The 25,207-nt window shown below is 39.2% G+C and overlaps 1 protein-coding gene across 1 annotated transcript in view; it reads left to right on the top strand.

The window, feature by feature from the left end:
- LOC105387011 (zinc finger E-box-binding homeobox 1) overlaps positions 1 to 25,207 on the top strand; it is a 62,598-nt gene extending 37,391 nt beyond the window's left edge. Inside the window, exon 3 of the mRNA XM_038108433.2 lies at positions 20,161 to 25,207. Within this exon, the coding sequence (XP_037964361.2) occupies positions 20,607 to 22,187 (1,581 nt within the window). The 5' untranslated portion in view covers positions 20,161 to 20,606 and the 3' untranslated portion in view covers positions 22,188 to 25,207. The remainder of the gene's footprint in view (positions 1 to 20,160) is intronic.

Here is a 25,207-nt window from a genome sequence, read left to right as displayed (position 1 = left end):
AAATGTGCCGTAATAAATGACGAAAAACATGATGCGTAAGTTTTCTAGGATAACAGAACAAAATAGATGTAAGTAATGTAAATAGATTTTATTTTCTGTAGCCTCGCTTGCATACTATCATTAAATTTTATGGGATACTGGAGTTGCTTAGCTACCTCCTACTTTGAGGGTGGGGCACTATATTGATACAACTTAACTTCCGATTATTAAGTATGCATTATAAATTATCTGCGTTTATATTTTATAGTGTATATGGGGTAAATGAAAGTGCTTTATTATTTTGTTATCTCTATCACTTAGACACTACGTCCAGTGGCTCTTTTGTTATTTGAATTTACTTTAGTTGTGCAAATAAAGATTTTTTAACAAGACATTAATTTATATAACCAGTTTATGCAAATATTGGTAATAATGTGATGCAGTATTTTACTATACATACTGCATTCTTTTTTTAATTAATATTATGTGGTCACAGAAACTTTCCTATATGTTTGAGCTTAAAATAACACACTTGACAAATGGCTTGTGTGCACAAATTTATACCTTCCTTCACGAAATAATGTGAGCTTTTAATTATTATGAGCTGCAACGTGTTGTTTTTCTGGGTGAAACATGTTTGCTTCATTTGTAAATGGCGGTGGTTAATCTAATGAAGTAAAGTGTGACCGTATTCTGTCACCATAAAGAGATGTATGAATGTATGTTATTATTTTTCGCGCGCTTGAGCGACTAGCGCACGCGTTGAACTCTTGTATGGCGGCGTCCGCGCAGCCCCGCGTACGCAGGACAGGTTTTATGACACTAAGCTCTTTTATATGGATTAATCAAAGCTCCATAAGTTGTTCTGTAATTAAAAATAACGATTAAAATTATAAATAGGTACATTTCATGAAGCAATTAGCCCATCGATCAATGTTTTTCGTATGGATACATTTTATCTCGAATATATTTATTGTTTAAGGTGAAAATGAAACATTATATTTTTTTTTGTAAAAAATAACCAATATCAATCAACTAAACAAAAAAACTCTTATTCTACGATGTTTTTAAAAAAATAGTCTACAGAATAACGATTTGCAGATTTCTTTTGTATCTATGTAGATATTAATTAGAATTTCCAAAGAAGAAAACAGGTTTAGAAATCTAGCTTATGATAAATAACGCAAACATTAGATACATACATACCTCGTCTAGATAATATTAGAAAATTTTGAATTCATTGATATGGTGATTAAGTTATCTGTAGCAGTTTAATAAGAATGTGGACGTGTTGGCAAAGTTGGCATTAGCCATGCAGTATCCACGCGGTGAGGCGGTGACTCGACGTTTGATATTCGACTCAAACCTGAAGTGATATTTAAAGGTTATGAATCTTATGAATCACTGCCTCTATAAGCAGTCTTTGTTTCCAGTTTTCTCTAACATTTGTAGCCGGCAAATGTCACAAAGAAACCTAGTTAGTATCTACTTAAGAATTAAATGCCTTTAGGTATACGACGAAAGCGGAACATTCAAAGTCTAGCTTTATTATGAATAAACCTAATCTATTTTGACCTTAAAAAGTACATTTAATCGAAAACTCAATTTGAACGATAATAATATAGTGTCAGTGGTAAAGTGGAACAAGGAACTCGCGTAGTTCGAGAGTGGTACGTTGAACCGCGCGCGCGTGTGTGTGTGGCTGCGCGTGTGTGTGTGTGCACACAGGCGCGGCGGCACACATAGACCGGCGCGTGCGCACGCGGCGCGCCTGTGTGCGTCACTCACACCGCCGCCCACTAATCTGATTCATGGCTTGCTGTAGGCGCGGGCGCATGGTCCGCGGTGCCCGCGCCGCCGCCGCCGCCGCCGCCGCCGCCCCAGACGCCTCGGAGCTCCTTCTAGTCGAATTCGAAACTTGAAATTCTAGTATCGCAAACAAACAAGGAAAATTTAGTCACACCGACGGCCAAACAAAAACTTTCTTATTCGATTCGATTAGATTAGATAATTTCCATACAAATAGCATCGAAATGTGTGTGCACAAAGCATTATGATTAAACTTTTGTATTATGTAAAATATATCCGTTTTGTTATTTGATTTATATTATTATTATTCAATGAAATTTATATTATAGTTTAATGGCGTGTGAATCCTGTTGAAAAAATCCGTGTTTTAATTTCTTTGTTTGATATGCAAGTGAGGTAAAAAATATAGTAAAAATTTCCTCGTAAAACTTTGAATTACCACATATCTACTTAACAAAATAGTATAAATAATATAGTATATAAGTACTGAATTGTTTAAATCTATACGACTAAATAATCAAAACAAATGTAAAATATGTAAATCGTATTCTGTAAGCTGCTTCCTTAATATGTTTATATTCAGAATAACACACAAACGGAACCCAAAACGCACCGCCCGTAATCATCTATCTTTAAACTAATACTTCCCTCGGCCGGAGGGACCGTACCCGGGACCTTCAGCAGCTGTCTGAGTCACTAGCCACTACATCAATAGTATAACTTTAGCCCAAGTATTCTGATGGTAGGTATTATTATATTATATTTGTCCCTGCACTTATTTCACAACTCTCAATAAGTGCTCGTGTTTGCATCATCAGCCAAACCTTTTAAGAACCCATTTATTTCGAATACGAGTACAACCAAAAAATAATCATAATTACCAATGATCATAGCTTTAAAATCTTGACATCATACAGACGTTTGCCTGTAAACCTAATTGAAACATGCAATACAAGTCTATTGACTACTAAGCTATATGAATAACCTATATGAAACTCTTCTAATGTAGTAGAAGAGTTTACAGAGAGAGTACATACATACAATATCATAACAAGTACAGTTTTTTACAGTTATAAAATTAAATTTGAGTTGTTTTCTATTGTCTGTGTACTTACCGAGAGATAAATACATAAGACAAACAATGCTAAATTAATAATAATGCCAAAACATGGCTAAATTATTAGTACTTAAGTAATTTATAAATATTGATTATAATTGTATTTTTAAATATCTCAACCCAACTCAAAAACATTTGTGCACGTATGTAACTGACTACAATGATTTAGATCTTTATTAATATAATAGAAGTGAGTACCTACATGGTATCGATCGCCATCGTCTGTCATCGACATTGCGTAAGGTCATGTTGCAATTTAAATACATAAGTAGAGTCGGCTTGATTCTACATAGGTACATATACTTACAATACATAGGTACATATACTTACAATATATAGGTACACACAATACGGAACAATTGTGAATATTATTACTTTAGAGACATTATCAAACATGTACTTTAAGGAAAGCATGTAGTATTTTTTTAATAGACAAGGTAGCTTAGTTTAAAAACTTAGGTTATAAATTATGTGAAATATATTTTAATTGTTTATTGTCCAAAATGAGTCGGTGAGTTTTTTTTATGAGAAGTACAAATCCAGATTTTAGTGATTCACCAACCTGTGTATAATCATGTATAATATAATGCACATGACCTTTACAATTCTGTGATTTTATCTTCTTTTAGCATACCTATTCTTATTTCCACGCCTATTTAGTGTAGAAAAAAAAACAAACTTTGTGAATAATTTGGCTAAAAATAGCAATTCACTTGTAAAACTTCATTAAGAATAAGTTATTGTCGGCATGTTGTTACCAACATGTTTGCATGAAATGAAGTATACTGATTTATATTTTAAGTTATGACCGTAGCACGTACCTAAACCACGTCGCGAGTATATCATGTCGGTGGACGCGGAGGCATTTGTGCCTCGAATTCCGTAATATCCGTTAGAAGTACTTGTCTAGAGTTTAGGACTAATTCCGTCCACAGTCGACGCTGGTAATTTATGTGAGTATGTCACTCACGTCATACGAACAACCTGTACGGTATTCGCAGGCATTTCTCAGTAATGTACTTGTTGCTCGTTGGCTGGTTTATCAATGCACCTAATTAATTTATAAACAAGAAACTGAAAAAGACAATTGTACTTTTAAAAAACAATATACCTCATATAACATAAATATTGACATAAATTTTTGCTCCCAAGATGGTTTTAACCAAAGGGGAAACCTAACCTTACGTTGGAAAACTGACAAAATCTTTGATATACTTACTTAAAATTAATGATTTTTGATTGAAGAACTAATTCCAGAAACGTGAATATTTAGCCCAAAACCCAAAAAATTTAAGATACCAAATATGAAATAAAAATGAGTAGCACTTGGTCGAGCACCGATAGACACTAGCGCGGGCCACGTGCGGCGCGGGAGGTGGAACGGGTTCCGGCGACCTGTTGGGCGCAACAGAACTCAGCCAAGGACGCCGGTCTAACGGTGCGGGGGCGCGGGGCGCGGGGGGCGGGGGGGGGGGAGGCGCTCCCGCTACGTCACGCGCGCGCCGGGAGTTGCGTCACTCCAGCTGCCCTATCCCGTTAGAGCCCTAGACTAGCCCGGGTCGCGGCACTAGATGCTGCACGAATGTGTGTGTGTGCGTGATCGAGCACGTGGTGACATGCCTGTGTTCATTTGTTTGGTTTCAGTGTTTGGAGGAAATGGTAATAGAGCTATGAAAACTATGTCAATTGTGTTGTGTTTTGTAATGAAATAGTTGTTAACGTACAAATTTATACAAATACGTACACAATTTAACCAACGTTACATTGATATGATTGACGTGTCCTAAATGATACATGCTTGAGAAAAACCAATTTTGCCTTCGTTGGTCCGGACGTCGACCCTAAAAGCCTTGTTCTGCGTCTCGCTCGCACACGTCACGCGACCGATATCTTCTTCTCAAAGTCACGAATACCGCTGCTCCGTCTTTATTTTGTTCAATTACGGCCAAGAACAATGACTATTTGATAGGAATAATCCGCTCTACCCGTCCCTATCGCTCTAGTGCAGCCGGCAGGTAGCAGAGCAAGATGACTATCGTTCGTTCACGGCCGACTGCAGTTGGAGGTTTTCAGTTCAGCTAAATGCAGAATTTAAAGATGGCCACTCGGGGGCCGTTTTGTTGCGATAACCTAATTTAATTCCATTACATCGTCGGCTATTTCGCTTAAATTTCAATAAAGCGAGCCCATTAAGTTCGAATGTCAGAAGGAAATGCAAGCGAGACAGTGACCTCACGTGCTCGGCGGCGGCGGGGGGGCCTGCGGGGGCGGGGGGTATGGTCGAGCGAGGGGGGGGGTTCAATCGTTTTGTTCGGAAACGCCGAAGGTTTGCCGGACGTCGGCGAATGCGGAAGTACCTTCGGCTGGAGCATTTCCACCTATTACTTTATTATGCATGATGTATGGTGCTCTACTTAGCTCTCTTTAATACAGCTAACCTGTATAATGTAAGTACTAGTATGCGAATAACAAAATACAAACATCGGATATGTGTTTCTGTTAATGAATAAAATTACTTATACTTAAATACACTGTACTGTATGTAGCTCCAAACTTTTGTGACATCATCATCAGCCAATAGTCATCCACTGCTGGACATAGGCCTCTCCCAAGGAGCGCCACAACACTCGGTCCTCGGCCTTCCTCATCCAACCACTACCCGCCACCCGCCTAAGGTCGTCAGTCCAGCGGGCAGGAGGGCGTCCCACGCTGCGTTTGCCTGTTCGTGGTCTCCACTCGAGAACTCGTCTACCCCAACGGTTATCGGTTCTTCGGCAGATATGACCAGCCCACTGCCACTTCAGCTTGAATATTTTGACAGCTATGTCGGTAACCTTAGTCCTCTGACGGATAACCTCATTTCTGATACGATCCATCAGAGAAACCCCAAGCATAGCACTCTCCATAGCACGCTGAGCGACTTTAAATCGGTGGACCAGTCCTACCGTCAGTGTCCACGTCTCAGCACCATACGTCTGTTTGTGGACTATGAAAAAGCCTTCGACTCCATCGAGACCTGGGCAGTTTTGGAATCCTTGCAGAGATGCCAAATCGATTGGCGCTATATCGAGGTGTTGAGATGTCTGTACAATGCCGCTACTATGACTGTTCAAGTACAGGACCACAAGACAAGACCTATCCAACTGCAACGTGGAGTGAGACAGGGGGATGTAATATCTCCGAAACTGTTCACCAATGCATTGGAAGATGTCTTTAAGACGTTGGACTGGAAAAGACATGGCATATGTATAAATGGCGAGTACATGTCACACCTCCGCTTCGCGGACGACATCGTTATTATGGCAGAATCTCTGCAGGAACTCAGCTGGATGCTAAGTGGCCTAAATGCTGCTTCCCGACGTGTAGGCCTCGGAATGAACTTGGACAAGACGAAAGTCATGTACAATGCTCACATCAAACCGGAGCCGGTCGCCGTTGGTGAGGCAACGCTCGAAGTTGTGCAAGAATATGTCTACCTCGGGCAGACTATTCGGCTAGGCAGAAGCAACTTCGACAAGGAGGCTGCAAGGCGCATCCAACTGGGTTGGGCTGCATTCGGGAAACTTCGTCACATATTCTCCTCGGCCATTCCTCAGAGCCTGAAGACAAAAGTCTTCAACCAGTGCGTCCTGCCAGTGATGACGTATGGTGCAGAGACGTGTACACTGACGGTAGGACTGGTCCACCGATTTGTGACATATCAAAGATGAATCTTTATGTAAACAGAAATATTTTTCGTTTTTACATAAAATATTTTAATTCTATGTTTAGCTTTTACTACTTAAACTTTCCTCTATTAAATTTCTCGTTTACTTAACTTAATCACTATTAAATGTATTATATAACAATTTATTATACTAATTGTTTACACTACAAACTGAAATAAATAACAATAATCATAAAATGAAGTAATGTCATCGTAAAGCAGCATGATGCCTTGTACTATGCGATGGCTAATAGTAAAGTATTAATTAGTGAGTGCAGCCGTTTCTTGCGCAACACACGCCGCGCGCTGCATACAAAAGAATTCAACGCGTTCGAAGCGCGTCACAATCATATTGCATTATTACTACTGGCGCTATATTTTACACTGTTTAATTTTATCTTTTTGTTTTTATCTTTAAGTAAATAATTAATTTTACGTTGTCAGATGTCAAACAATAATTTTAAATTGAGATTACCCATGGAGTACAAGGCGAGTACTTCACCCTGAGTAAGAACTCACTACTAACATTAAATTTAATGAATTTGAAATAAATTAATCTTGTCTACTATCACTGCCGGTGACAAATTAGTTGTATGTTTTTATTTGACCTTGTAGATTTTCATTGTTTGTCGCGATTTTTCCGCATCAATTTAGCCACGGATTATTCTTACCTACTGGAAATCCTGTTCAACTTTTTACGTATTTACTAATTGTAAGATACTGCGTACAAACCTAGTAACATAATATTTTTATTTATATTTGACCATTAAAATCCATCGTATGATGTTACACGACGAACTCTGATTGTGGTTTTCACAGATTCTGTGAAAACTCATAATATTATTGTGTTTTAAGTACAACAATACTTACCATAATTTTGTTCAGTAGGTGATTAAATGGTAATCTGAATGACTTCTAGATTACAACCGAATAACGTTTTTTGTTTTGTTTTAGTTAGTTATTTTTGTAAAAAAATACAAATGACCTATAATAAACTGGTTTAAATGCAAACATACCTCCTGGACGACACGACCGTCAATCTTAGTCATTGTTTAAACAAATTAATCTCGAGAGAAATTTTGGTAGAGCACTCACATTGTATTTGATAAATAGATACCAGCACTTCCTTATCTACACCGAGATCTTACATCCATCACTCGTTCCGATATTTATTATCTCTGTTGTATGATTTCTATCAGCAAATGAAAGTAAATCAATCATAAACCGTTTATTAAACCTATAAAACACGTACCATAACAGCTTTGAAGATTTATTCAGAACTTATCATGGGTTTACAACAATGCATACCAATAAATTTGTACCATAATTATTATCAAAGTATGATTGAAATCTGCATTTTTTCTGAAATAAATCATCCAATCATTCATTAAATGACTATGTTCATTGGTTTCAGCAAATGAGCTGGAATAGCAGCCACGCCAAGCGTACCGTTTTCAATTCGCACTTCGTAAATATTTAATTTCGCTGTTGAACATTATAAATTATATGATAAGCAGTTGTGTCTAAACATGTGAATATGATTAGCATGTCAAGAGGCCCGAGTTCCATAGGCCTGTGTGTAGAAGTGTACATAGGTAATGTTCATGTAAACGGGCAGGTAATGGTGGCAATGGCTAACGCGCGAACATGGCGCATTTTGCAAAGCCTATTACCGACTGAGATTGGATCCCATCGAGCCAGGGGAGCACTTCAGCTCTACAAATACATAGGACGGATGTCATGCCATTTACCATCTCTTTGCAAGGTGTAATAGAGTTGGGGTTAGCGGAGCTCTGATTCGCATTTTCTTGTTTGTAAAGCCGGAGTGTGGGCCCAGTATCTAATTTATCGTGATATGCGCATCTTGCCGCATTAATATACGAGAGTTATCTGCAGCGGGCGCAGGGTACATGTGTCACTTCGCATGCGTATCCATATTATCTAATGCAGTCGTATAAATAATACTCCGTTAGGTTGATTCTCTAACAGTACGTGAGGCAGAAATAATTATTAATTTTTCACATAATTATTTAGGATGACCTATTTATATGACTACAAAATTTACTTTCGAAGTATTGAGTATCGAGTTTTGTGCCAATAAAAAGAGAAAAAGCAATATGCTTGTAAGTACTAATGTTTAAACCGTTAATCTTCTATTTTCTGTCTCGGTAAGGCCGTCGGAAAAGTCTGTCATTTACAAAATATGTCGAATGCGATGCTAAGCTCGCGGGGTGCAGCTAGTGTGCAAACTACCTCTATGCACGGTCAGGTATCTTCATTACTTCATAAATCTGCATTGTATACATTAATGATTCATGAAGACTGTATATATAAGTGAAACCTTCAGTTTGTTATATTAAATGATTAAAATTGATGATGTAAATAAAATTTACGACATGTTTAATAAGTTTCTAATTAAACGCAACTCTCTGTTTATAGTCAATTAGCTATAACAATCAAAGTTTACTTACAATTGAACAAGTAGTGGTGAAGTATTAGCTTCTCTTAAAACTAATTAAGGCAAATGAACGATGCAATTACAAAGTTTGTTTTAATTCTACCCAGGTACAATCAGAGGCATTTTCAAGGTGTACAGAAACAAAATGGCTCTTAGACCTTAGTTCACAAAAAGTACGGTGGCCTGCGCCTAAAAGTATACAGGCGGAGTTTTTAAAATAGCGATCTCAAGCTCACATGCTGCTCAAGCACATCCACATAAACACCACTGCTACACACATCACACACAACACGTCCCCTGATTTATAACAGATGTAGCTGGTCCCTTCATCATCAGGGATCGCTATTTTAAAAACTCCGCCTGTATACTTTTAGGCGCAGGCCACCGTACCTACGTGACAGGAGCGGTATCTCGAAGTCAACACGAAATAACTTATATGTCAAATTCAATACTATGTTCGGCTGTCATGTGCTTGAATGCTTCCCTGTTTTATGTCGAGCATGTTAAAATTTTACCATAAAAAATTAATGTTTTGATAATTTGCAAAACTTTCCATCGCTTCCAGTGGCTATACCTACTGCTTCCAATAAATAAATGTAAGGTAAGAATTAACTGTAAATGTCAATAACCGGAGCAGTTTTAAACAAGAAATAAATAACATTGCAGTTTCACTTGAAACTGGCCGCGGCCGTAATGCCTTGACCAAAAAAATACCTTCAATTAATTTAAGGTTTGTTTCCGGTTTTGCGAACTGAAAGCTTTTATTTTCGCGGCAAGTAAAGCTTACTTTTTCTTGAAAATATTAATTCGAATATATCCATTACGAAAGTTTAAGACAGCGTTTATGTGTCACAGAGGCATTACGATTGAGATTCTTGTTTTTATTAGCGTGTTTGGGATGCGTCGAGGCTCGCCGTGTGATGTGCCGAAGCTCGCGTACATCGGCATCCAGCCGCGTCACACGTCATCACACAATTAACAGGCTATCGCTATCAGCGGTGACACTCGCAGATTCGAATTCCACGACATAAGAATTCATTGACATTCACAAAAACAAGATTCTGCAAAAATCACCGGGTCAATCAAGTGTTTTGCGCCGCCATATTACTTTAAAATCACCGTAAGGAATCGCAGTTTGTTTTACTGCATTTGCTTATGCCAAAAATAACTTCTGGATTGTTTTGCTTATAAAGAACTAAGCTTATATGCTCTAGCTAAACTAGTAATGGTCACTTAGGTATATTGTTATTAGTGTTATTTCATATTAGGATTAAGAGAATAATTATTCAGTAAATATATAACTTATAACTAACTTAGTACTTAGTAAGTAATTAAAGAATTATATTCTGTATGTTGTTGTGTGTACTTAAAATACATAATGTCGCCTTCTTTACAAGAGCAAAGCTCGCCGTATTTCTAAATCGAACATTATAAAATTAAATGTAATGAGCAACTGTATAAACGGATTTATTATTGCTCGGTGCGTCGGGATCGTGTACGTCGTAAAATGTGCAAACATCGTATCTCACTAACGATCGACTCGAGTCGGGACATTAAGAACGTCGCGGGTAATGGTCACTCCATGTCCAGGACAATGTAGAGCTGAAGGCCGCTATGTGAAAGGATTCGACCTGAATCTGGATCATCCCAGCACCAGCGCGTAGGCCGCCGCCGCCGCCGCCGCCGCCGCCGCGAGCGCGCTATGCTAATACCCACCACGTTACAACACGAGCGATCAGAATAAATCAGAACACACTAGTACCCACGAACACTCAGTGTCTCGCTTCTTGCATCCGAATAATGGCTTCACGACGAACAATTCTATAACGGCGGCGGCGGCGGCGGCGGCGGCGGCTTGGAAGCAATAAGTTTATACCATGAGCGGCGCGGTGGCTCTCAAACTGTGACAAGCTCCGACGATTGTCGATCTCGAGTTGCTCCAATTATAGAATGGAATTGAAATAACTATGTACTTAGATGTGTATTACGCTATTCCACCGAATAGTGTAATGCCAATGCACATAAATAATGTGTTGCTGATATTTTCTGATTTTTTATCTTATGCAATTTCATGATGTAAGTGAAAAACTAAATTTGTAACAAGCGATTAGCATGAAAGCGATAAGGTAAGCGGTGCGAGATATCACACAAACATATCAAATTACAAGACGCACTTGTTACAAGCAGTAAATACATAAAACATTATATTTTAAGAGGCTGCGCCGATCAGAGTCGGGAATAGAAACTCGTTTCCTGATTGGCGGCCTTATAGCAAACAATATTTATTTTATGACAAGTGGAATACGTGAGCGCATAATTACTATGACTTTCACAGATCATAGCTACAGATTACCTCTACTACAAATCACTGCTTAACTTTGGCACTGTCGTAAAATGATATTGTTTTAATCAAAATACTTATTTATGTACCTGAATCTACTGCAGTGTTCATTGCAGATACTTAATCTCTAACAAAGATTAACTCAGAATATTTATGAAATACCTACGGTAAAACATAAATTTGTACCTGTATACATAGGCGGTTCTAACGCTATTATCATTATACACGTATCTATTTACAATATGATTTTATGTCCGTTAACATTCTAAAGAGCATTTTAAGCGTACATAAGTTACTCGTATAAGTGTTATCCTAACTAATATTATAAATGCGAAAGTAACTGTGTCTGTCTGTCTGTTACTCTTTCACGCCAAAACTACTGGACGGATTTAAATGAAATTTGGTATACATATGGTCTAGACCCTGAGAAAGAACATAGGCTACTTTTTATCCCGGAATTCCCACGGGAAAACTTTTTATGGCGAAGCGAAGCTCGCGGGAACAGCTAGTATATTATAACCTTAAAACTAACGATAGGCTCCCGATGTAAATTATGGTTAACCAATCAGGAAAGACTAATTATTTCGCTGGATGAAGTCAACTCAATCATAGTAATTGCTAACATTGTATTACTTTTTACGATCGTTCAGTTCAATTGCTACTGTTGTAAATTTACATTGTATTTATTATCAGAAAAAACAAATTCCTCGTTGAAGTGCGTGTTTTATGTATAGTCACTTGAGATTTTATATATTTACCAGTTTAGTGGTTTCACATCACCACAGAGAAACCTTATATATGTAATTTTTGAGACTTTTTAAATGAAATTCGATACACATGACACTTGAGTACGAGTATGGTTTTTGGTATATTGGCCATTTTGCCAAAAGCCGGTTGTTCATTTTTATGCTACGCCTTTCAGTTTTTTTTTCATCAAAGATATACCATACTTAACTATTTTTTATAAATGTAAATTTATATATCGCTGAAAATTTCAGTCTGCTTAGACATTACTTACTTAGTAATTTTTTCAGTTATCAATGTACTTACGAGTGCGACATAGAACAAGAGTGTGCGAAGTTCGAAATTCAGAAGTAATTATTAATTTTGATCTCGATAATGTAGCGAGAGGAAGGTTTGTTAAAATAACAGTGATTAAAGTCCCATAAGAGAGCGAAGGGACGTGGCCAGGCCTCGTGGAACCAGAGCGAACCGGATCTGAATTGGCGAAGAGCGTTTACAGTAACTGGAGCACACGGGCTCGAATATCGCCCCTTATGCCGATAAAACGATTTTCTTTCCTTCACCGTAATACCGCAGTTTCTCTTTTTTGTGAGTACACCTGCGACCGGCAATCTCGGTGTACCGCCAAATGGAATCTTGATTGACGCTTATCTGACAAAACTTTCATTCATATTTGTTTTCACTGTGTGATTTGCGATGTATCCGCTGTGCTTACATGCATCAGCGTGACTTTGATTTTGTAACAAAATAATGGAGGTACAACTTGAACGTTATCCATCAACGTTGTTTGGTAATGAGTACACAAATAAAATGAGAACCTCAAATAAACCGATCGAACTTACGTAACCGTTGCACAAATATTCATAGACGTATCGTATAGTATCCATTGATATTGCTATTAGTTTGCGATGCGTCCAATTAATACAGTCCATCTAGTTATTTAAATCAGGCCGAAGCGGTCATTTTAGTGTAATCGTGCGAGTGCCGGCGGCGGCGGCGGCGGCGGCGCAGGGCGCTTGCGCAACGCGATGCTCAGCAGATTACATTCCTTAAAAATAAACCTATCTAATATAGTGCAGTTTCTGCATCAATTGATATTTACACTAATATGTCTGTGGTATATTTACATGTCTTTAGCTATGTATCTGTGATCGGCAGCTCTGGTCGCGGCGTGGGAAATTCGTGCGAATAGACACTACTTAATACATCGGCCATATTTTATGTCAGAATTCGACGCACTCTAGTTGAGCGCGAGGCTGCCACGACTCGGTCCTTGCGAGAACACAACACGTGCAGGATACCTACAACACGGCACCTACTACCAAACCCGACTTGACAATTTACATTTAACAACCTAATTGAACAAATTAATGTTACTGTATCATGTTTATTGGGTGTACCAACTTATCTAATTTAATTTATTTACCAATTTCTGATTACATTATTTCTAATCGCGATCAGCAACAATGCAAATAGTTATATAATCTGTAAGATATTTATGTTAATGAGTAATTATGCAAAGTTTAATGCGTGTATTAGTGAAACGTCGCGAGATAAGAATTTAAATTTAAGTTCAGTTGGACTTTTAACGAGAAAATATTGTTGGTAGTTTTGATTACAAGTAAATGTATCGCAACGACTACCAGTGTTGGGAAGCATTCCGTTCGCAACGATAATTGCACTTTTATCTACCGATGTCGGCGCACACGCATTAAGCGGTGGTTGCGACACGCGGCGGCGGCGGCGGCGGCGGCGGCGGCTAGTGCTGGTATAATGTACAGCGGGCATCTTCGCAAATGTCAGAGGTGAGTTCACGCGATACATCGCCGATGGTCCGGAATGCGATCACGCAACCGTTTACACTCGACATCTTCGGCGAATCTAAAGCCATTAGTTTGTTAGTTTTACTTAGCTAATGGAACTCTTCCTTTTTTGGTGTCTCTATGGCTACATGATGATAAACGCTAGTCCAGTGCTAGTGTTTGTAAGCGACATACATAGAAGAAGGGTAGAGTCATTTTAATATTGATATGAAGGTAACAAGTTCTATCTTTACAAGCGAAAGAAATATCATTGATAAATACTTCGATACATATTCATTCAGCTTTATAGCTTACTGTCTACTTGCACTTATAATTTTCAACTAACTTTCCCAAATCATATTATAAAACTGAGCCTTTACCAAGAGACCGCTTTGGCAAACAATATCTTTCTTTGATATCCATTGAATACAATGGACATGCTGACCAGTCGCTCATTTTTACGTACAATATTTTCCCACCATAATGAGTTATATATTTAAAGAAGATAAAGAGTGCGAGTGCATGGCGGTCACTCGTGCTGTAGGTCCGTGGATCAGCGGCTTCTCAATACAAGTCGACTTGAGTTTGCCAATTAACCGAGGCGCATTGTCGCTCAGAGGCTATCGGGCATCGCCGCTCCACTACGCCGAGATAACATCGGTGGCCATTCAAACTTAATTGTCTGACGATTTTTACAGTAAATAAATATACTGCGCAATTTGTGCAGAGATTGTGCGCGACGCGAGCGAGGCGCAGAGAGCGGAATATTATCTCGAGATCTAAATAAATTTATATTGTCTTATTGTATTATACCTTAAATTGTAACACTAACTTTACAACTATATGTATACGTACAGTCAGCTCCATTAGTTCACAAATTCAATCTCTAATATGAAAAATTGTTTTACATATCCAGTCACTCATAACAAAAAAAAAACGTTTTCTCGTTGCGCTTCAAAATTGCTACCATTGTTTATTTGTTAATTAAAAAGTTTAAACATAGCATTTTAACAATATTTTTATTAAATAAATATATTATTAAGCAATAAACACCATATAACCACCAAATTTCATACTATCTATAAACATTTTAATTTATAATTATACCATCACTCTTGACTTTAAAGTACTATAAAAAGACAATAAAGCCGATATTAAATATATCTTATAAAATAAGGTGAAAGCTTAATTTAACGGATGTCCCCTGCTGGACCAATTTTATTATCTTCCGATTTTATATAACAATGGTTTTATGATTATGTCGAAAGATAATACCTCTGAATCAAATGATTATTATAATACGGTTTCTTATACGGTAGGTATTTGGAATTTAATCTCACTATAATAGAGACAATATAAACTTATATTGCAGTTCTCATTTGAAAGTTTATGGCTCATAAATACCTATCTAACGGGTGGGCGAAAACTCAACAATCATATCAGGCTGTTCGTTAATTTACAGTCCAGAGCTTACTTTTCTTCTAGATACTATAAATATGAGCTTTTAGGAACCATACACAGGGTAATTGTACATTTAAGAACCATTTGATATCACACAGGTGTTCTGTTTCCCCTATATGAAAAATATTATATAGTATCAGTGGATCGGCCAGGCGCCTACAGGTTGAAGCCTATCCACTAGTTACAAATATACCAGTTGTTTTGACATCGAGATATCATACATATCATACATATCATATCATACATATCCACAAAAACATACGTTGCCCAAAAAAAACCTGGCAAGCAATTAAATCAATCTGCCACATAGATGCTGGGAAAAAAACATGCACCGACCTCCTTGCAATAGGTGACACACCATCTTCGGCTCTAAACTTGGTGAACGACTACTTCACTTCAGTTGGTAGTACTCTGGCTAACGATATTCTCACCTCATCGAACCTAACAGAGAAACAACTCACATCAAGGATAGAAATAACCCCCAGACTCAACTCTTTCTCACTCTTTCTGACCCCGACCGATACCGTAGAAACCTCCAAGTTTATAATGAGTCTCAAATCAGACGGTTCGCCGGGCTGGGATGAATTGCCACCTAAACTTTTCAAAAATTTAAAACATATAATTGCAGAACCCATAGCACACATTATTAATCTCAGCATATCATCGGGAATCGTTCCTGAACTGCTGAAGCTGTCTGAAGTTTGCCCTATCTATAAAGACGGTGACACAACTGATCCCTGTAACTACAGACCAATCTCTCTACTGACTGTAACAGCAAAAATACTAGAGAAAGTAATTAACCATCGCTTAACTAAGTACTTAGAATCCAACAAACAGCTCGCTGAAAATCAATTTGGCTTTAGAGCCAAGAGGTCCACAGAAGACGCCGTCACCCTACTCACAGACTCCATAGCTAGCTCACTCGACAAAGGAGAGAGGTGTATTGGTGTCTTCCTGGACCTTAAAAAAGCATTTGACACAGTGTCAATTCCCCTTCTCCTAAAAAAGCTAGAGGCACTTGGAGTGACTGGAACTGCTCTCGCATGGTTTACTAGCTATCTGACAACAAGGCAACAGTATGTTAAACTAAACAACTCAAAAAGCGACACGATGTATACACTTTTTGGAGTCCCGCAGGGAAGTGTGCTTGGGCCGACGCTGTTTTTAGCTTACATAAACGACATATGTAGGATGGAAGCAGTGTCGGCTCAGGTACTGGCTTTTGCTGATGACACGGCCTTACTCTTTAGGGGAGACACGTGGGAAAATGTCAAAGCTAAAGCTGAAGAAGGCCTAATGCAGGTTTCACAATGGCTACAGTTAAATCTTTTGACATTAAACACCACTAAAACCAAATTTTTATGTTTTCATATAACTGACGCAACTAAACCTGAAGACTTCATGATCAAAATTCACTCTTGTAATAACCCTCACCCTAATCAACTCTGTTCATGCAGTCACATTGAACGCACATCAAATATAAGGTACCTGGGTGTCATTATTGATGAAAAATTAAACTGGTCTTACCAAATAGCTGCATTAGTGCCAAGAGTCAGAAAGCTACTTCACATATTTAAACGACTCCGTAATGCGGCTAATAAAAATGTTTTGAAATCGGTATACTACGCTCTGTGTCAGTCAATAATCAGCTACTGCATTGTGGTGTGGGGGGGAACTCACAAAACGACACTAATCAAACTCGAACGCGCACAGAGAGCAGCGCTAAAAGTTCTTCACTCCAAGCCCTATCGTTTCTCTACAAATGAACTTTATCAAGAAAGTAAGGTACTCACAATTAGGCAAATTTACATACTAAAAACTATCTTAAGATTCCATAAAAACTCAGTAGTAACCCGCATAGTACCTATTCGGCCCACGAGGTATGACCGCTGGCACGTACCTGTAATTAAGACAAAGTTTGCAAGTCATTTTTACAATTTCAAAGGGCCCATCTTGTATACTAAAATTAACAAAATACTTAACTTTGTCAACTTAAATTCCTATAAATGTAAAAAAATCTTAACTGAATGGCTACTTCAAATGAACTACGATGACACCGAAGACCTTCTATAAGGAATACTAAATAAATAAAACTTAAAATTAAAACAATACTATCAAATACTTACTTACCAAAATTTAAAAAATAAAATAAAAATTACAACTAAAATACTAAAACCTGCTTACCTAAATTCCAAATAAAAATATATATAATTAAATACCAAATTTAACAACTTACCTAAATTTCAAACAAATAAAAAAACAAAAAGTACAACTCAAACACTAAACACCAATCAATACCTATCTAAACTCCAAATACATAACACTTACTGAAATACACTGCTTTCCTATCAGAACATAATTTACCTAACTATCACAGCATAAATTAATCTGCAATCACCACATATACTGTATACATTTACCCATCACGCACACTCTCACAGCTTGGACATGATCACTTGTAACAAATATACTTCACGACCCTAACCCACAGTCATACGATGTTTGCTTCAATAATGGTCTTTATTGTAATGAGGATACGGAACACATAATTAAAATGTTCCTTATTCATTAGCTGCTTGAACACTTATCATATCGATCGTAATATTCAAGTATTTCACTACCTACCCTAAATTTTTTGTTGTTTAAACTTAATCATAAGTAACTCACTATAAATATAATTTGTAAAACCTACTAGTCAACTGATTGCTATAAACAAGTTATACTTACTTGTGTTATGTACGTACCTACTTGCTAACTACCTACAGAATATTTTTTTTCTTAAATATTAACTTATTATGTACGTAAATTATAAATTTTAAATAGTTCCTAACTACTAGTTGTCGTCATCTGAGTATACGAAGGATGCCTGGCTACCCATAGCACAGGGTATCCTAGTTTGGGAGCCAGGAACCCATTTCTAAACCAAATAGGCAAATAAATGTTTTCATTTCATTTCATTTCATTTCATTTCATTTCATTTCATTTCATATCCCCAACAGTACATTATGCACTGTACATCGGTGCCGACTGCCGGCGCCTGCGCATCCGTCAACATGCATTACGCACGTTATGACTGCCACATCATAGTTTATGTTTATGGTGATACGAGTATGAATATGAAAAGCTAAAAGCTGTTTTACTCTTACCTTCACTTAGACTTAAGTTAAGTACTTGCTAGTGAATCATTTCTTGTTTCATTTAATGTTTGGTTAAAGTTACACCGTTATAAGGATGTTCCTATTGTGCTATGGTGATTATCTGCGTACCAAATTTAGATACATTTGGCATACCGAACCTAAGCTACATATAGGTAGGCATGTAAGCGTAACGACACTTCCAAAAGTTCAATTTTAAAAGGACATAGTTTTATACATAATACGTAAACATCATAATTATTATATTAACTTTATTAGGTTAACGTAGGTCCTCGCCGTAATGGATCCTATAAGTGTAACAGCGAATGTTGCAAACTCATCGTTAACCTACATTATATGCGCTATAGTACAGTGAAGGACTTGCTAAGCAAACATCTTTGACGCGTTCTTAACTTTATCGTCGTAAGAGTTACATTCATACTGTTTGTTTGGTAATACACTATGCCTACAAAGTTTGTACTGTAGAGGTATATTAACACAGTTTGTTCACCATCGAAGAGCTTATTGTGGCTATAAACACTTTAAATGTATTTATATCTAGAAGTAGAGTTAAAAATATCACGTCAAATTCGGTAAAAGTGTTTTACATCTGAACCTTTATGATATGGTATTATAGCAGCTATACATTTAAACCATTTCCCATGGAAAGTATTGTTACGTTGCCCACAACATAACTGAATCTCCAACGGTAATGTTGGCCAATATTTCGTCAAGTTAGAATAACAGAATATGTGGACTGTATCAGTTGTCTGACACCGACCCGGCCTCGCCACGGCTGGCTTCCCGCCCGGTGTCGGGTTCTCTGGCAATTCGACAACCATTTCTCATTTTACATTTAGAGTGCTACAATGCTAAGTTTGCATATAAACTAGTGTCAAAAGCAAATGACTGAAATTGTTTATGTAGATACTTCTTATTCATTGATTTAGGGTTGGCAGTTAAATAAATATGATTTCCATCTTCATATTATGCACATCGAATAACCTAGAATATATTCCATTCCATGCATATGCCTACGATTTATGATAATGTTATATGTATGAATTATGAACTACAATTTATTGTCTCGTTTCTAATCGCTATTAAATATCAACGTGCTCATTTTAGAAATTACATACCTACCTATCAAACTACTATGATATTAATTTCATATTTAGCCAAAATGGAGAAATTTAACACATTCTCCGAGAAACATAATACCCTGTATAATGTCGTAAAGTTAAATTAAAGCATTTAATGGTAGCTGATATTAGCATATTCCAATGGCTTTATTGTTATGAGCTAATGGATAACTGGTGTTGTCTGAAACTGAAGCTATAGTGACGCGGCTTTAGGTAGCGTGGAGCTGTAAATGAGTCGCGTCGTGTCTCCCCCGCGCCCCGCACCCCGCCGCCCCGCGCCCCGCGCCCCGCCGCCGCGCTCGTGACTTGCCCGCCCTGGTTTCATGCAGGATTTACAACACGAACCGACAAACAGCGCTTTAAATTCAAAGTTTCCATACAGATATCTCAACAAGATGCGATCTTTCGATTTGTTCCGTATTTTATAACTAACTCAAATTCTAATTTAAACTTTTCCTTCTTTTCAGGTCCAACTGCCTGATCCGAAATCCTTCGAATACTAAGAAAAACATGGAAATATTGACTGGACTGATCACAATTTTGGCGGAATCAAGTGACATCTAAGTCTCGGCACGAAGTAACTTCCGGGGTGAAGAATGGGAAAAAGGAACGTCCGCATTAAGAGCGCACACTCGATTGGTCCCCCGCTTGGCCGCCCCCGCGCGCGCCGCTCGTAGCGCCCCCGCCCGCAGCGCCCCCGCCCGTAGCGCCCCAGCCCTACCGCAAGTTACCGACGCTCCGCGCGAACGCCAATACAGTACAAGTCAAACCGGGTCATAATCCACTTATTAATTTATTACCTAGATATTATATATAGCAGTACAAACATATTTTAAACAAACTCGAGAGCTCACTTCATGTAGCAAAGAAACGGCCGAGTTGTCGTCCTCGGTTAAAATCTGAACCGGTAAGCATGACGGCCACTGCCCCAGAACTGTCAAAATCAGACTTTTTCGACTTCGTTACATCCAACGAGGTTACCGATGCTCAATACAAGCAACAGATGCGATCGGTGAACGTATTTATGGAATCACCCGACTCGCGCTCCAACCCGCTGCTCTCCGAGGAGCCCAAGGAGCAGAACAACAACAGCGTGCCCCCCGCGCCCCCGCCCGCGCCCCCCGGCGGCGGCGGCGGCGGCATGGCGGCCTGCACCACGCTGCAGAGCTTCGACTCCATCTGGAACGTGGAGCGCGAGCGCGAGCGCCTGGACGCCGGCATGCTGGACCTCAGCTACTGGAGCGCGGACAGCGAGCTGGCGCCGCCCGCCGGCCACAAGCCCAACACGGACGGGCAGATCTACACGCTCACCGTGCTCAACCCGGACCTGCCCGGGCCCGCGCGCTTCTGGGGCAAGGAGGAGGACGTGTCGCTGGGCAGCCCCGACCACCTGCACCCGCCCTCCTCGCTTGACCTCGAGCAGATCCTCAACATGAACGGCTTCTCCAACGACTTCTCGCAGGACCCCATCAGCGCCAACCTGCTGCCGAAGGTGGACAGCTTCGCGTACGACGACGCCGAGACGGACAGCCAGAACAATGAACTGTCGGGGAGTAGTTTAGTTAAATCGGAACCTTACTACGAGGACAACGAATATCAATCTAGTGACAAAAAAGATGACTCGTGTAGCTCCCTTATAGGCACACCTATTTTAGAAAATCACGGGGAATATAATAATAACGATTGGAAACTGAGCGATCAGAACACAGAATCGCAACAGGCCTCCCTGCTACGGGAGGCGCTACAGGGGAAAGCCTCCGTCCGCTATAGTACAATACAAAAATATACAATTTCCAAACTAGATCCTAACGCAGAATTGAAAAGAGTAACGATGACAAATAATAACAAAGCGGACGTGCCGTCCATGTACCAGGACCACAAGGAGCTGGCGGAGACGGAGCTGCTGCTGCTGCCGCACAACGGCAACGTGAACATCTCCATCCTGCTGGAGGACGGCGCGGCGCTGGGCGAGCCCTCCTCCACGCACTCCGTGGACGACATCATCTCCGGGCTCGACACGTTCCCCGACGACTACGAGAAGCTGAAGAAGATCGCGTCGGAGCTGGGCGAGGTGCCGGGCGCGTACTGCGTGGAGGGCGGCGTGTACGCGCTGGGGGGCGCGCTGCCGGGCGCCGCGCCGCTGCTGCTGCCCGCCGTGTCCAGCTCCAAGCCCGCGCCCAAGAAGTACAAGCGCGTGCAGAACAAGGGCTCCCCGCCGCAGGCCGCGTCCATCCAGCCCGCCACCTCCACGTCCAACGGCGTGCGCAAGGAGCGCTCGCTGCACTACTGCTCCATCTGCTCGAAGGGCTTCAAGGACAAGTACTCGGTGAACGTGCACGTGCGCACGCACACGGGCGAGAAGCCCTTCGCGTGCTCGCTGTGCGGCAAGAGCTTCCGGCAGAAGGCGCACCTCGCCAAGCACTACCAGACGCACATCGCGCAGAAGACGGCGGCGGCGGGCGGCGCGCCGCTCAAGACCAACAAGCAGAGGTAACCCGCCCCGCCCGCCCCCCGCGGCCGCCCGCCCTGCCCGTGGCGCGCCCCCTGCTGGCTCATGCCTCCACAAGTGATAAACTATTATTTTTGTACTCAAAGGCTGAAAATCACAGATTAATTTGGTAAGGTGCTAAAATATCATACAACGTTGTAGTGTTTGATGAGGAGGCTATTGTTTTTATAGGAGAATGAGATGCCGAAGAGGGCCTGTGTTTGTTAATTTGTATGTAATTATTCCGTCCGTTACCGAATGCTCTAGCTTTAGCTCGCTAAGATATTGTTAAATATTTTTACATTGAAAGTTATATTTAACAAAAAGTAGCGTCCATATATTTAAAATAGTCATAATACTTTATTGTAAATAACAATTCATTTCTTATAGTCATGGGTAATAAGGTTTGGTTTCCACAAAAACAGATAACCTAATCAGATAAGACAGAGATTATTTAGTAAAATCTAGATAAAATATGAGCTTAGACGAGGGCAGCGCGTTAGATATTGTCCGGCGCGGGTTTCTCCCGCCGCCGCCGCCGCCGCGGCGCGATCGCCTCAACTTTCTAAAAAATAAAAAAAACGGAGCAAAAGAAACACTCTGTACCATCTTTCACCGTTCAACACTATCGTGTATACATCACCATCTTACTTGTCATTTTTTCCCTTTTAGTTAGTCAGTTCCTACAGGTACTTAATGGCTTTTAGTTTCTTTCTCAGTCCTACATCTGCATACAGTCTTCTAGAGAAACATGGTCATAATATGGTTCAAATATTGTGTGGATGGTTTAATCAAGTTTCACGATCTCTATTCTATCTAATTTTATTGTCAGCTACCATTTAAAGCGGGCGAGTTGATGGCGGTCATTATGACTGCTCCAGGAACAATGTAATGGCGGATCGATTATTCGGCCCTCCATATCGGCCGACACGGTGAACGGTTTTTCATTGCCAATATTACATCTTTCGCTTCTTTCTAGGAGAGGCCTGATTACTGAGAGATTACTATAAATTTCAAAGACAAGTGGTGTGCGCGGCCGCGCCTCGCCCTTTCTCGTCGTTAGCCTTTCTTTGTTCTTTATTTAATAACACTGCCCCATGTCTTCTTTCTAATACATCGAACTATAATAGCCAGTGTCTGAAACCAACATTAAAGTTTGAGATATTTACTGCGCTTATTGGTCAATTTCTTATTTAAATTAATCTTTCTAGAATCTTAGGAATTTCATTGAAAAAATACTGTCTGGCGAACTTAGAAACACTTTCACAAAATTAGCCACAACTGCTTATAATCACGATCGTAATACAAAACAACGACTTCATTACACAAAAAGCTTTTCCAGTAATTAATAGATTACTCGACAGATTATTTGTAAAAATTAAACAGTTTCGCTCTATGCGACCTCCACAATAGGAAACGAGTCTTATTAAATTAAAACGTGACACAGCAAGACACGCGCCGAATATGCACGCTAAAATATTCTAGCTTTATTGTGGGCTCGAGATGTGTTTTTTACAGCTCCACTTGGCATTAGATGCAGATTAGTATTGATTAGAAACTTTGTTTGTTTCATCTAGGAAGTAGGTATATAATGACAAAAGGTGACTAAGACGGCCTAGGTAGGTAATTAAAATATTTGGATAGGTATCAAAAGTTGGTTCATATAGTTTGGGTGAAATAAGCAATGTGGTAGTAAGGTCAGCGCGGTGCGGCCTCCACCCGTCATGTCGGATCAGTCGGAGCCACGTGACGCAATGTCGAAGCGGCTACCAGAATTGATTCTGCACTACATCAATAGATATCAGTCAGGCATACTTTTAGCATTTTCTTGATTAAATAGCTCGAATGGAAACCAAACTTTGCAAAACGCCCATTTACTTGCTTATTTTATTACACAGAATATCCTCATTCGGTACATATCTTGCCAACCTTATCAATAGATAAAAACAATTAGCTAATATTTTAAGACACTGCCTTACAATGCTCCTTAAATCTAAGTAATACTTTTAATGATATTTTTTTTTTACATTTGGATCGAATTTTGAGAATTATTATAATGAATACTCATATTAAGTATGTTGTACATATCTAAAGGTATTGTGACGAAACGTTATACTCTGTCCCTTGTATCTCATTAGACGGTATTTAAAAAGTTAGCGAATTTATAGTTTAGTTTATAAGAAAGTTCAGAGATTTACCATTTACTTTAAGATACTACTTTATGACTACCTTATGATTTGAATGTTGAAAGGATTGTTAATATATTCATGTAATATATTGTGTTGGTTTTCAAGTACATACATATTTGGAAAAGATGGATTTTTAAATACTGATTGATTTTATTGCATTTGTTCCTGAGTTGATTATTAGATTTTATTGATACGTCATTATTGTTTATAAGAATTCTACGAGTAATTTAATTATAATGTAAAATCGCTGTGGATTTAAGGGCGACGTGGATGATGTAGCGTAGAGATAGCGATAGTAGGCAATGTGACAAACGACGAACACATCATGTAAATATTAATAAATTATTTAATTTAACTAATCTGTTAAGTTAACAGACTCAGGTGATTCAAAATTGAAATAAATCTAAATATAAGCAACTCTCGTCCACTTCATCCTTAAACTAACAAGATACTGTACAAGAAATGGATTATTTATTTTAAAAGTAACTCTAAGTGACGAAACAAACAATGTATTTGATTAAAGAAGCTGTGATTTTTGCTATCTGTATAGAGAGCCTGCTTGGCCACTATGGCGGTGGCACCCAACGCGGTCGAGCGACCCGGTCGCAAGACGCGGTCGCATAACTCGGTCGCAGAACGCGGTCGCACGACACGGTTGGACTTGGCCGTCGCGACGCTCAGTCGCTTCACTCATATACAAATACAATATACGAACAAACAACCCGACGACATGTAAATGTAAATGTGTACTCTTATAGAACTTTTACAGTTTTGTATCGGATTTCATATATTTTTTACTTTCCTACATTAGTTTGCTAATAAAATGTTTTTATATAA

The sequence above is a fragment of the Plutella xylostella genome, chromosome 15 (genome assembly GCF_932276165.1).
Source record: "Plutella xylostella chromosome 15, ilPluXylo3.1, whole genome shotgun sequence".
Lineage (NCBI taxonomy): Eukaryota > Metazoa > Arthropoda > Insecta > Lepidoptera > Plutellidae > Plutella > Plutella xylostella.
Note: the sequence above shows the minus strand (reverse complement) of the source record. Positions and strands in the feature narration are given on the sequence as shown.